At 42.5% G+C, this 12,158-nt stretch overlaps 1 protein-coding gene across 1 annotated transcript in view; it reads right to left on the bottom strand.

Annotated features, from left to right (window-relative positions):
* FREM1 (FRAS1 related extracellular matrix 1) overlaps positions 1 to 11,713 on the bottom strand; it is a 61,069-nt gene extending 49,356 nt beyond the window's left edge. The window contains exons 1-7 of the mRNA XM_059833925.1: positions 11,483 to 11,713; positions 6,545 to 6,639; positions 5,665 to 5,966; positions 4,961 to 5,157; positions 3,770 to 4,093; positions 2,263 to 2,371; positions 1,037 to 1,168 (exon numbers count right to left, since the gene is read on the bottom strand). Coding sequence (XP_059689908.1) covers positions 1,037 to 1,168; positions 2,263 to 2,371; positions 3,770 to 4,093; positions 4,961 to 5,157; positions 5,665 to 5,966; positions 6,545 to 6,639; positions 11,483 to 11,713 — 1,390 coding nt within the window. The remainder of the gene's footprint in view (positions 1 to 1,036; positions 1,169 to 2,262; positions 2,372 to 3,769; positions 4,094 to 4,960; positions 5,158 to 5,664; positions 5,967 to 6,544; positions 6,640 to 11,482) is intronic.
* Between the last annotated feature and the right edge of the window lie 445 nt (positions 11,714 to 12,158).

Here is a 12,158-nt window from a genome sequence, read left to right on the forward strand (position 1 = left end):
CGACGAAGCAGAATCACTCGGCGTTCCCTAGCATCCTCAAGCAAAACTGTAAGAAGCGAAAATACAGTGACTGCATTTCGCCTAGGCCGAAATGCTCAATGCAAGCACAGCTGATTTCTTCAGAATTGCAGCTTTGGGATGTAAACGCACGTGAAGAAGGCAGGAGTTTAAATACCGAATTTTTCGGCACTCTGGGGTTAACCCCCGCGCCGAGCGGGGCTGCAGGAGGGGGGGCCGGTCAGCAGAGGGCGCAGAGCCCGCCGGACCGCCTGCGCCCGCCTGCGCGCGCCTGCGCCCGCCGCGCCGCCGCCGCCGCCGCCGCCCGGGGACGCCGGGGCAGGAGGGCGGAGCCCCGCCGGGCCGCGGCTTCTGCCCGTGGGTGCGCGGCCCTGCCCGCGTCCCTCCCGCCGCTGTCGGTGCGGCTCTTGCCCGCCGCTCCGGAGGGGACGCCTGCGGGAGCGGCGTTCTCACGCCGCGGCTTTGTTCTCGTTCGCATTGAGCGGCACAGGGCGGCGTGCGGCCGTGCGGGTCTTTCTCCTCCTCCTGCAGCGGCATCGCAGCACCGTCTCTCGGGGGGTTACCCGTCCTCCTTCAGCCGCGGTGAGGCGGGGCGGCGTCGGGCCCGCCGCACGGCACCACGAGCTGCCTTAGCTCGCTTGGGCCGAATTCACCTCGGGCGAAGGAGCCAAGAACCGATTTCGTTTTCAAATGAAAGTGGTGCCTAGGCAAAACGCCAGACTTAGAGGTATCTCCCACTTCAGGATGTGGACAGCGTCAGTGCACGATTTGCAAAAGCGTCTGAGCTGTGCAACTGACTTTCTTTATGAGCGTGTGAATTTCCTAATTCCTTACTGCGCATCCAAGTATTTCCTCCCACACCTTCATTCCCTTGTAAATTTCCCTGTCTCTTACGCTGGCAGCCCTCAGCAGGGAGCGACATACCGCAGACGCTGTCAAGTCTTATTGACCGTCACCTTATGGTAGCCAGTTGTCGCTAGAGAACGTGTTTCCAAGCCCTCAAGTTGAAAGGAGTTACCTCTCACTGTGAGCCGCCCATGCTGTAAGCCGTCAGCTGCGACCAAGCGAACATTTTGGATGTCATCATTGTCTACAATTTGGAAGTGTTGCCATGTGATTGGTCGGGATTGCCCTTCCAGGAGGTTGAGGCCTGCGAAGAGCAGAGCGTCACTTCACCAAAGCGTCTGCGACATTCAAGGCTGTCAGCATCTAACCTTCCTGAAGGTTTTTGCAGTCAGGAAAAAAAGCGTGTTTAATTCCGTCTACATACCTATTTGTGACGGACATTTCAAGGCAGGCTTAAGAGCTTGATATCAGCTTTTATGCTGACATACTTGCCTTAGTCAACTGTCTTTAAGGGATTTTTTTCAGAGAAATAACATATCCTGGTTCCCAGTGATCTGATAGACTAGCTAGGCACATTTCTGGACATTTGCACAAACTGGAGCGTAGCACTTGCAATCTCACAATGTCTGAAACTGGGCACTCAACTTCCTTAGTGAGTCTGCATTTAAAAATATATCTTGATCTTCATGATGGAGGACCGTATCTCTTCTTCTTACTCAGTCAGTCATTTCAGGTGGGGCTTCTCTGGGAGACATGAGGCCTCGCCTCGGCTCCTTCCCTTTTCTACTCTGAGGAGCCTGCTCTTTCTCTGGTGTTAACTTCAAGACTTGTTTGATCTTGTGCCTTTTGATGATTAAATATCAATGTACTTTTCACTCTAGGTGGGTGAGCCTGTCCCCTCTCCAGTGCAGGCATTATAAAACTGTTTGAATTAGCTTTAACCCTGTAAGGCTCCGGGCGTCAAATGCCTGGTGGTGTATCATGCTCTCTTTTTCTAGTTGTTCATTTTTGCAGACTTCCACTTTAAACTATACCAAACAGCCTTGGTCTTTCCTGAACACTACTCAACTACTCCTATTCCATCACGTATTTGTCTTTAGTATTTATACTCTTTTATGTCCAGTTCGTTCTTGAAGAAAATGCTATATACAGAAATCCTGATTTTCCTGTAACTCCCTTTTTTCTTTATTTTTCATTCCAGTTAAAACTTAAGATTTTTTCAAGTTGTTGCAACATGTTCCCCCCAAAATGGGTAAAGGGAAAAAACAGATCTACACTCCCTCAGTTTAATGATCCTGAAACTCCAGGTGTGAATCTGAATTTTAAAGCTTTGTCAAATGTCTGTGTCAAAGTGTTATAAATTCTATAGCAAAATAAACTGAGGAAAAGAGACCTCACCTGTATTCCATGAAACTCGAGGAGCGTTTGTATCTGTTGTTCTGATAGAAAGATGCACAGTGATTGGTAAACTCCTTTCAAAGTAGAAGTCATGAACCTCAAACTCCACCTGTTGTGAAAGCAGACAAACTATTTATTGAAAAAAAAAGAGCCTGAAAACCAGCTGTACCTCAAAACACATATAGTGTGTTCTTACCTGAGACGTCTTAAAGTCTTCTGATAATATGTTGACAAATGAAACTTGATTAAGCTTCTAAAAAGAGCCTTTGAGGTTCTGCACTAAATTAAGTATCTGCCTTCTGTGCTCTTCACAGTGAATGCTGGGAAAGTTACTTTGCAATGTGTGGAAATTAATGGGGAAGATAAGCATTTTCACTGTTGTTTGGGGCACAATTAACTCAGCGGTTAACATAGAGCTTCTTTTATAGTAATGATAAGAGGCAGAAGGAGCATTTCCCACTCTTTTAACATGCATAGGACAAAAAGAAGTATTGCTTAACTGTTTTATCAGGTAGTTATTTTATAACTATGAGCATATTTATATACTCCTTTAACTCATTTCTCTTCCTCTTATATCTCCTTTTTAAGACTATTGCTTATTTCTCAGAGTGCTGGCACACCACTGAAATACACAAAATATCTAGCAGTATTGGTTACTGAAGAAATAAGGTAACACTGTACCCAAAGTAGGAGACATTCACCATCAGCACTCTGTGGCAGATCTGGAGGGAGAAACATCGCTAGCAGCCAAACAGGAAAGGTAGAATTGGTGCTCTGCTCCCTCCCATAAAACATAAACGTACTACTGCAGCCTTGGTCTCATAGATGAGCACTGTTTATTTACTCACTTACTCTAGATGCTGCAGATACCAGCCTGCTCTCATCATTTGCATCATGTTCTCTATGTCAGTAACAGGCTTTTACTTCTCCTGGCAGGAACTGCTGGGAGTCCCTTTTTGTTATCCCTATACCACCATTGCCACAGTAGGTAGGGTGTGAGATCAAATGGCAATCCTGACATTTAGCTGGTCTGTCTTTCATGGGTTTAAATATGTCACCTGTCCACAGGTCGCAGGGATCAGTACTGTCACATAGATAAAACTATGTGGAAAAGGCACCATTGATCCTTCCAAAGGCTCTTGGTTAGATCTACAACTAGTGTTATTCCCCTATTCCCATTCATTAAAAAATAAAAAAAACCAAATAGTAAAAAAGAAGAATAAAAAAATCCTGTTTAGATATTCTTAGTCAGAGGGAATAAAAATCTTTCAGTGCAAAGAAATTCTTAAGTAGTGAGCAACAAATACCTGATTTGTGTTAGATAGTTAAGATGATGAGTCACAGGAGAAACTGGTAAAAGATTTTACCTCTGCTTCTGCATTACATATGGTTAGAGAAACCATTTTTTTTTCTGAAAAATATCCATTACAAATGAATGCATTTATTTACAGCTTACTGTACCTTAAGGAGATGAAAACCAGCAAATGCTCATACATTACACTGTTACCTCATAATTCCTCCTGTCTGTGTGGCTGTTATTTGGAGGTTGATAAGCAATGAGCATGTCACTGAGATCTTTCCACGTGAAGGAGCCAACAGCTTTTGTATGGTCAGATAGATGAGTGATGAAGCCCCGTGGAGGTGGCTTGGTAATGTTGAATACAAGCAGGGACTTTGGAGTTTCGTTGTCTTCAGCATCAACGGTTGTGGTTGTTATGGGGGTTAAAATAAATTGATCTACTTCCAGGATGAACTTTGCCATCAGGGCAGCTTTGGGTATTTGGTTGGGAATAGCGCCTTTAATCTTAACAGGGAGCCAAGCATACTCAGTCTACAACAGGAAAAAATGAGAAAACTGAAAGGACAAAACAAAGCAAACAAAATAAATTCAGTTTCTATTACCCTCACGTAGCTAATTGGGGTACATGTTAAAGCAATAATTATTTTGAAAAGAAAAATTGAAACACTTGAATGAGAAAATGCCTCAAGTAAATATTTAGAAAAGGTATTGCATGTTCACTAGTCTTATTTTAGAGGAAGTTTAGATTGGATATTAGGAAAAATTTCTTCACTTAAAGGGTTGGAATGTGCTGCCCAGGGAGGTGGTTGAGTCACCATCCCTGGAGATATTTGAAAGACATGTGGATGAAGCACTTAGGGACATGGTTTAGTGGTGGACTTGGCAGTGTTAGGTTAACGGTTGGACTTGATGATCTTAAAGGTCTTTTCCAACTTAAACAATTCTATGATTCTATGAGTTGTGTCCTTAATTTTGGGCTGAAACAACTTGCTTAATTTGATGTGAGTTTAATGAATAACTTTATCTGACGTGAGCCATTAATTATTATTAACTGAATATATTCACACAGTTCTTAACTTATTAATTACTATATATGTTGAAGTCAGTGCATCTCATGCTCTATAAAAGAGGTGGAATTACACCAGAATTAATTTTGCCCTCAGGGTAAACTACTTATGCCTGCCAGTAAACAACCAGAGGTGTTTCTCTGTAGCCACAACCGTCTAAGCATAGAGGCATAGAGACAATGCATTTCATTTGCCCATCTGGCAACGTTGTAAGAAGTGAACAAACTTTCAGGATCACTATCTCTATTCAAATGTGAAAAGGAGCAACAAATTTAAATTTTCTGAAAACCAGGAAGACAATCAGACATTGTAAGGTTGCATAAAAGTCTACCTTGTGCAGAGTTTTGCTTCTGCTGTCTGTGAGATCCAACCTCACAGGAATATAATCAGTGTCAGGCGAGGGAGGGTCAAGATGCTGATATCGAATCCCCATCCTCAGAAATTCTTCGCAGCTCATTTTTGTGTTGTGAGTGACTCCCCGTCCCAGCACGCAGCTCCCATTTCTGCACTGCTGGCCCAGGCTGTGCTCTGTAACCCAAGGGAAGGAATAGTGCAACAGTTACCGGAGCAGAAACCAACATGGGACGCCTGTCCTTATAGCTAAACTAACCCTGATAAAAAGCCAATGTGATGCGAATCAGGACTCCTTTCCTGACTTAACTTTTCCTACAGGATTTTGTTTTCAGCTGACATCTTGCAACTCCAGCCTCCCTTGGTCTCTTGTGAGGTGCTGCCTCCAGCAACTCCCTGTGCTGTTTCTACTGAGTCTTGGCACTCCCAAAGCCATCACATTGATCCACGTGCTTAGGAGCCAAAAACAGACTCCAGTCAGGGGATTACTGACCCAGATCTGTGATCTGTGTTGTGCCCCACACAAACTTCATGTCCCTTTCAGTTTTCATGATAGCTCAAGTTGTTCATTAAACTTCACATGACCCACTCTTACCCAGCACATCTGAAGCAACCCACTGCTGCAGACTTAATCTGCTGGGTCTCTTTGAACCTGCTAATAGAAACAACTAAAGCACATCGTACTAGGGCCAGGGAAGAAGCTCTGTGGCTGATCTCCACGAAGCTGCTCTTGCTGCACTTCCTGGGTGATGAGCTGGCCATGAGCAGGCAGGTGGGTTTCTGAAGAGGCTATGGAAATGGTGCAATCCAGATTTATCTTCCTGTCATAGTCGAAAGTGAGGACGTTCTTGTCAATAACTCGCGACAGACCATAGTATTCAGGGACCTCCAGGGCATGGGAGCGCATTTTGATGATATTACAGTCTGGCTCAAGCAACTGCACGTGGAGGGTGAATGTTTCTACAAACGTTTCAGTTTCTGTAAACCTGCAGGTGATAGAGGAAATAAATTATGCTTCATCCCACCTTTTGTTGTTCTGTGAGTTTGGCGTTGGCCTCGCCTTCTAAATTAAATTACTTGAACCCCTTTCTCTCATGTGCCCTCAAACCCCAGATCGACAGAGACCATGAGGTGCCAGACACTGCTGCCGACCTCCTCATACTTGTAAAAAGCATGTTTGTGCGAAGGAAGTTACTTGCTGTGTATATGCAAGGGTCTGTGTCCCTATCTGCAGGACAGCACAGAACATGCAGTGCTCTGAAAGTACTGTTGTCACCTTCAATAGTAAAAAGAAAAAATCACTGGTTTTCTGTACTGAACAAGCAATAGACAGTATTTATTAATACTAACAAACACATTATTTGAGCATATCTGAAATAGATTGTGACAAATGTTTCTGTAAACAGATGGTCACATGTTGACTAATTGTGCTGCTGCTGACTCTAAATAGTTACAATATGTACAGCAGAACAGGCTTTTTACCATGAAAAATGGACTGCTTGCTCTTCCTGAGGGCAGGTGTTCTCCTGGCAACAATGAAGTGTGATCTTCCGCCACTGCTTACCTGTACAGCCTAAGCATGACGGTGTCTTCATCTAAAATTGGACAGCCATTGTGGGTATATTTGACTTCATTAGGAAGGAAGTGACAGTCAAAAACCTATGAAGGAGAAAGAATAGAGAAGTCAAGGATGACATCCTCACTGTCAAGGATGTTAACCTCATGGCTTCTGTTCCACTTCTCTCTGACTGTCAGCAACACATCAGACTAAGGAAATTTTTAGCTGTAGTTTATATCTATGACTAGGTATTCACCTGTTCTGTGGTCTCCCAGTGAGAGCCAGAGCAATCACTTTAATGTGGGGCTGCTGGCAGTCTACAATGGAATGGGCACATAAATATGATTGTTTCAGGCTGCCAAGTTCCTCCTCCAGTGCAACAAATAGTTTGAGCACACACTTCTCTACCACCGCAGCCTATGGACTCAAGGATGCAGTTGTATTCAGTGGGAGAACTGCAGTGGGTCTGAAAAGCCAGCAGTTCCTGCAGTATAATGTTAGATTTCTTAGCTTTTAAAGTTGTTCATGGTGATAACTTGATTATACAGTAAATCCTGCTTTATGGCCACTACCATTGGACTACGAAAGTATGATCCTGTGAAACTTCTCTGTTGGAAACTTTGCTAGCTCAGATTTGTTACATGTTTTTGGAACACTGACTTTGTACTGGTAGCCTTTTACCAGATCAGACGTCAACTTTGTGCCATACAAACACCCAGCCCCAATGTCAGTGTAATCCCACAGCATAAAAGCAAATAGAATTTCTATGTTTTTTCCACAAGCTAATTCAAAAGTTCTTATGGCACACCTGATGCAAAGATGGCTGACCACAGTAGAAACATCTAACACAGACACTTGTTTCAGGCTGATTGTTTTATTTAATAGTTTGTTGACTTGCAAAAGTAAGTTAATGAGGAAAAATGCCTGACCCAAATGGAAAAAAGATTGCTTTGGAGAGTTCTGACACACCCGTTCTTTGGAGCAGGGATTTGGATTCTGGGGCATAGGATTTTCATGTCCTCACATATGCAAATTTGCTTGTCTAGCAAATTACAATTCCCATGTAGCTATATTTCTTTATTGAGTTTAACAGCTGAAAGCTCCTGGCATTGATAAGACCATGTCTATCTTATCCTTGTGATAACAGGGAACTCCTACACAGCCCACGCATAAATGGAGGATACTCATGTTTCGTACCTACAGAGGGACAGGGCATATTCTTGTCAGCAAGAAGGCAAAAGCTAATCATTGCATTTCATGGGTGTCTCACTGTGAAACTAAATGTGGTTTTGATTCAGTTTTTATGGGCAGTATTCACATATGATTAGTTCTTCGATGGACTAAAGTAAAATCTGTTCAGCATTTACTAATAGACCTGATGAGGCCATAACTAGTAAGGATTAATATACATATGCAGCTGACTGACAAACCACATCTTACTGCAGAAAGAAGAGGTCATTTCTTAATGCCAGTCATTTCCTAAAATATACCAAAAGAATCACGAAAATGAAGTGGCTTGCCTGTATTACCTACATCTCCCCAGCCACTTTGGAGGATGGTGAAATGGAAGGGGGATTTTAGTGAGGTTCTGAAATGTTGACTGGAACTGCAGTGCATAGAGAAAGTCTTTGGATGCTCTGACTTTCAATGTAAAATTAAAGTAATACTTTAATTCCTAAATTAGTTGTTAATGAGTCGTTAACTGAAGCACATCATGACCACTTTGTGGATTTACACTAAAGGTTGTAAGAACTAGTGACCTTTGTTTCTTTATAGCCATTACACAGAATCAGAACTTGCATCTTTCTGTAATGGAAAAATACTAGAGTTTATCAGCTTTCATTGTTACTGGCAGTGTCCGCTTCCACTGAAGTTATTCTCAGATGCTCAAGCTATGTTGTAATTATTATATGTTCCTAGTGATTTTAAAATATATTGCCTGCTTTTAACTTTCATCAAGAAGCACATTGTACAAAGTCTTTTTCTTTTAAGTAATGAATTAGTTGATTATCAGATGCATATACATGGATTTACCATTCTTCCGATTGGCTAAAATAATCTTGGAATAATCCACAATATATAGTGTTATGGAAAGTATGATTTATTTTATTTGCTCAGACTGCTTAGAAAGGAAGGAAAAGAACAGTTTGTAATAAAAACAAAATTGCTCTCATATGATGAAGGTTTTGACTATGTTGTGGCTGTTCTGTTGTGTATTGTTTTCAAATGTCACAGAAATATGCGTTTCATTATTTTTCAGTATTTAACAAACAACAAATATGTCTTTTTCTTACTTAATGACTTTTCCTTCTTAGTGCAAGCTAACATAAAGGAAGGTTATTAATTAATTAGATAGTCCTATGTGATATCCTACCAAAAAAAAAAAAAGAAAAATTAGAAGAAGTAGTTAGGTGGTGTGTTACCTTAAAGAAAAAAATAGTACATTATATACAAAAGCCGCTTATATTACAACTTCCAGTAGTTTAATGTTGTATGCTGAAGATGAGATTCTTCACTGATGTAAATCAGTGTAGAGCCCTCAAAGTTAGTAGGGTTTTTGGTGACATGTAGGTCTTATGTGCAATGAGATACTGCTCAGATGATGCATCACTGTTCGTATCAAAGGGGACTGCCTACAACAGAGGAGATGGTTTATCATATAAAAAAATTAATTTCTTTCTTCCTAAGACATCATTAGTTCCATCTCTTAATTGATAACAAGGGGATGGAAAATGAAGGACCTTTCCACAAAGGTCTGTTACCACTGACTGACAGTAATTTTATATATGTATAAGACACCATCTGCTTTGCAAAAAGAAACATCTGGTTTATGTTTCCTAGTATGTTTTCCTTTTATATGAACAGGCAACTCTAATGGTCTATAAATTCACTGGGTAAGACAAAGGAGATCTAAATCTTTTCCTAATTACTGTCGAGCTTTGGTTTTTTTCTACTTCAACTGCTTTTCAATTACAATTTATAATTAAATTGTCATACATTCCTAGGACATTACTCACTTTAATGGCAGTAAAACAGATCAGATCAGAAACATGTTCTGGCTGCAGGATTTCCTGGTAGAAAGAGCATGAGTGGCACCGGCGGGGGGTGGACTCTGACACCTTTTTTCAGGAATGGTGAAAGCTCAGGCAGCACTTTCAGTGTCATTTTGTCATTTAAGACAGAAGCCCTCAACTTACAAATGCCCTCTTGTTCTTTCCCAGCAAGGAAATATGACTTGAGATAAGCAGACTGCCTGTCTTGCTGGCAGTCTCCCTGGGGGACCCCACGTGTTGGGGTGTCTCTGGCACTCCCACCTCCCCACAGCTACAGGGAGGTGGAGAAGGCACCTTTCCTAACGGGATGACACTCAGGCCAGGAGCTGTCTGGGGGAAGTATCCCAGGCACCACCAGCAGCCACAGCCCCTCTCCAGCCTGGTACCCCAGGGCCAGCTGCCCAGCAGAGCTCGCCCCTCCAGTTGAGGTGTGCCTGCAGCCTCCAGGAACCACACTTGGCTGCCTGGGCTCTCGTCGGGGCTATGAAAGGATGGGCACGTAATGGAGGTGGGGTTGGGAGCGGGGAAAGGCAAAGACCCTAGTTATTTTGAAAAATAAGGTATGGTGACTACATATCTTCTGGGGTTGCTGGAAAACTGCCTCCGACCCTGTGCTTGAAGCACATCAGGTTACAGAGGACAAAGCAGCTTTTTCAAAATACCTTGGTCCTACTGCACATAGAGGCTGAAGCAGAAACTGAAAGCAAAGTCACTCATTCAGCCAGCCAGCTTGCCTACAGAAGAGGTTTGCCAGCAAGGAGACATGTAAATCCTTCTTTCTCCTCATGGGCCAAGCTAGACTGGGGAATTGGAGAGGGGGGACTATGGTCAGAGCCCCTGTGCTGACAGAGAGCAAGCCCTGGGGAAGTCTCAGCAGAGGCACTGCGTGTCTTGGGGCCAGTCTCCAGAGAAGATCACACATTGCCCTGCTCATCGCCTCCTGTTTTCCCTGGCATGCCTCTCCTCCTTCTGAGTGCTGGGTCAGCTGAAGTACTCGTCAGTGGTCTGCAAAAATAAACATGATAAGCAAGCCAGAAGCTTTGAAAAATCCACTGAGACTGGTGCTCCTGCATGCACCTTCACAGAGATCACCAGAAACCTCAGAGAGGATGTTTAAAATAGTATACATATAGAAACATATCGAATTGCAGTCTGCATGGTACAATTAACAAAACTTTTTGAAAATAGACAAAAACTGTTTGGTTATGGTTCATTTTAAAACCATTCGTCTTCTATCTCTACTATTACATCTTCATGTCAATTACTTCCAACTCCTTCCTGCTATGACTCGGGTAGGGAGGTTTGTAAGGCAAATGAGTAACAGAATGGTGATACGTGAAATACATTTCGTTATTCCTACAAGCTTGAAATTTTAACAGAAAACATTTTTTTTAATGTATTTGCCATCTGCTAGCAATTTAGCTGTTGCAGAGCAGAGCAAACAACGGTGTACACAATGTGCTTATTGTATGCGATGATTTTTTTCTTAATTGCTCCCTAAGTAGTGGCTGCGTGACTAAAATGCAAAATGCTCTAGCAGGCTATGCATTACCCGAGGGGCACCGATTACCCTCAGGGTAGAAGAACAAACAGCTGGGAGATGGGATATCTCCTAACCAAAAGTTGTGAAATACCCATTTTCCGCTTGTGAAAGGAGACTCTGACCAGACTCCCTCTTATGCACTCGTGTTACTGAGCTCAGCTTTTGGTTTTCAGAGGTGCAGTTCTCTGTCAGCTGGCTACTTTTAGCAAAAGGCTGAATCTCACAGGCCGATCAGCTTCATGCCTTTTAGTCACTACCCCAAAAAAATTCAGTAAAGCAGCTCTTCCTAGTTTCTCCCACACCTGTGCACATGTAGATACTCAGAGCAGCACAATGGAGCCCAAATACCTGAGGAGTTAGTTTCCCAACCCTCTGTGTTATTGGCTCATTAATCACAACTTCTATTTTGCAGGCATCCTTCTCTCTGGGGATGGAAAATTTGAGGTCATCTTCTGACAGGAAGACAGACTGTCCCTTCATCACTTTCACCCCAAGGTTGACACTAATAAAGGAGGAGCATACAACTCTTAGTACAGCAGGCAGCAGTAGAAACAACCAGCTTTTCTCAAAGGGCTTCATATTATAAGGGGACGCCAGCTCTTTTCCACCAGTGAAAATGTTCTTAACAAAAGAAGTCTTCTCTTTCTCCGTCAGCAGATTTTCCACCATATAATGAAGGACCAAAATGTTAGTCACAGGTAACAATGTACCACATGTTTTCTATTAAGATGCACCCCTTGACTGAAATTTGGACAGGGGCCTTTCAAAATATCCTTGGGTTTTTACAAAATTCATTGGTCAAGCCTGACAAAATGATGAATGTGTTCTCAGAGTACTTTTAAAGTTTGTTAATCCTGAAAAAAAAAAGAAAGAAAATTAATATAAGGCATTGAGCAACTATCGGGGGGAAAAAAATAACCACACAAAAAAATTCCACCATTTCTTACAACTGCCGTTCATTTCAGACAGCAGCTTAACTTCACCTTTGAATACTATTAAGTGCACACATGATCAGAAAATTAGC

Source organism: Gavia stellata, chromosome Z, assembly GCF_030936135.1.
Source record: "Gavia stellata isolate bGavSte3 chromosome Z, bGavSte3.hap2, whole genome shotgun sequence".
Taxonomy (NCBI): domain Eukaryota; kingdom Metazoa; phylum Chordata; class Aves; order Gaviiformes; family Gaviidae; genus Gavia; species Gavia stellata.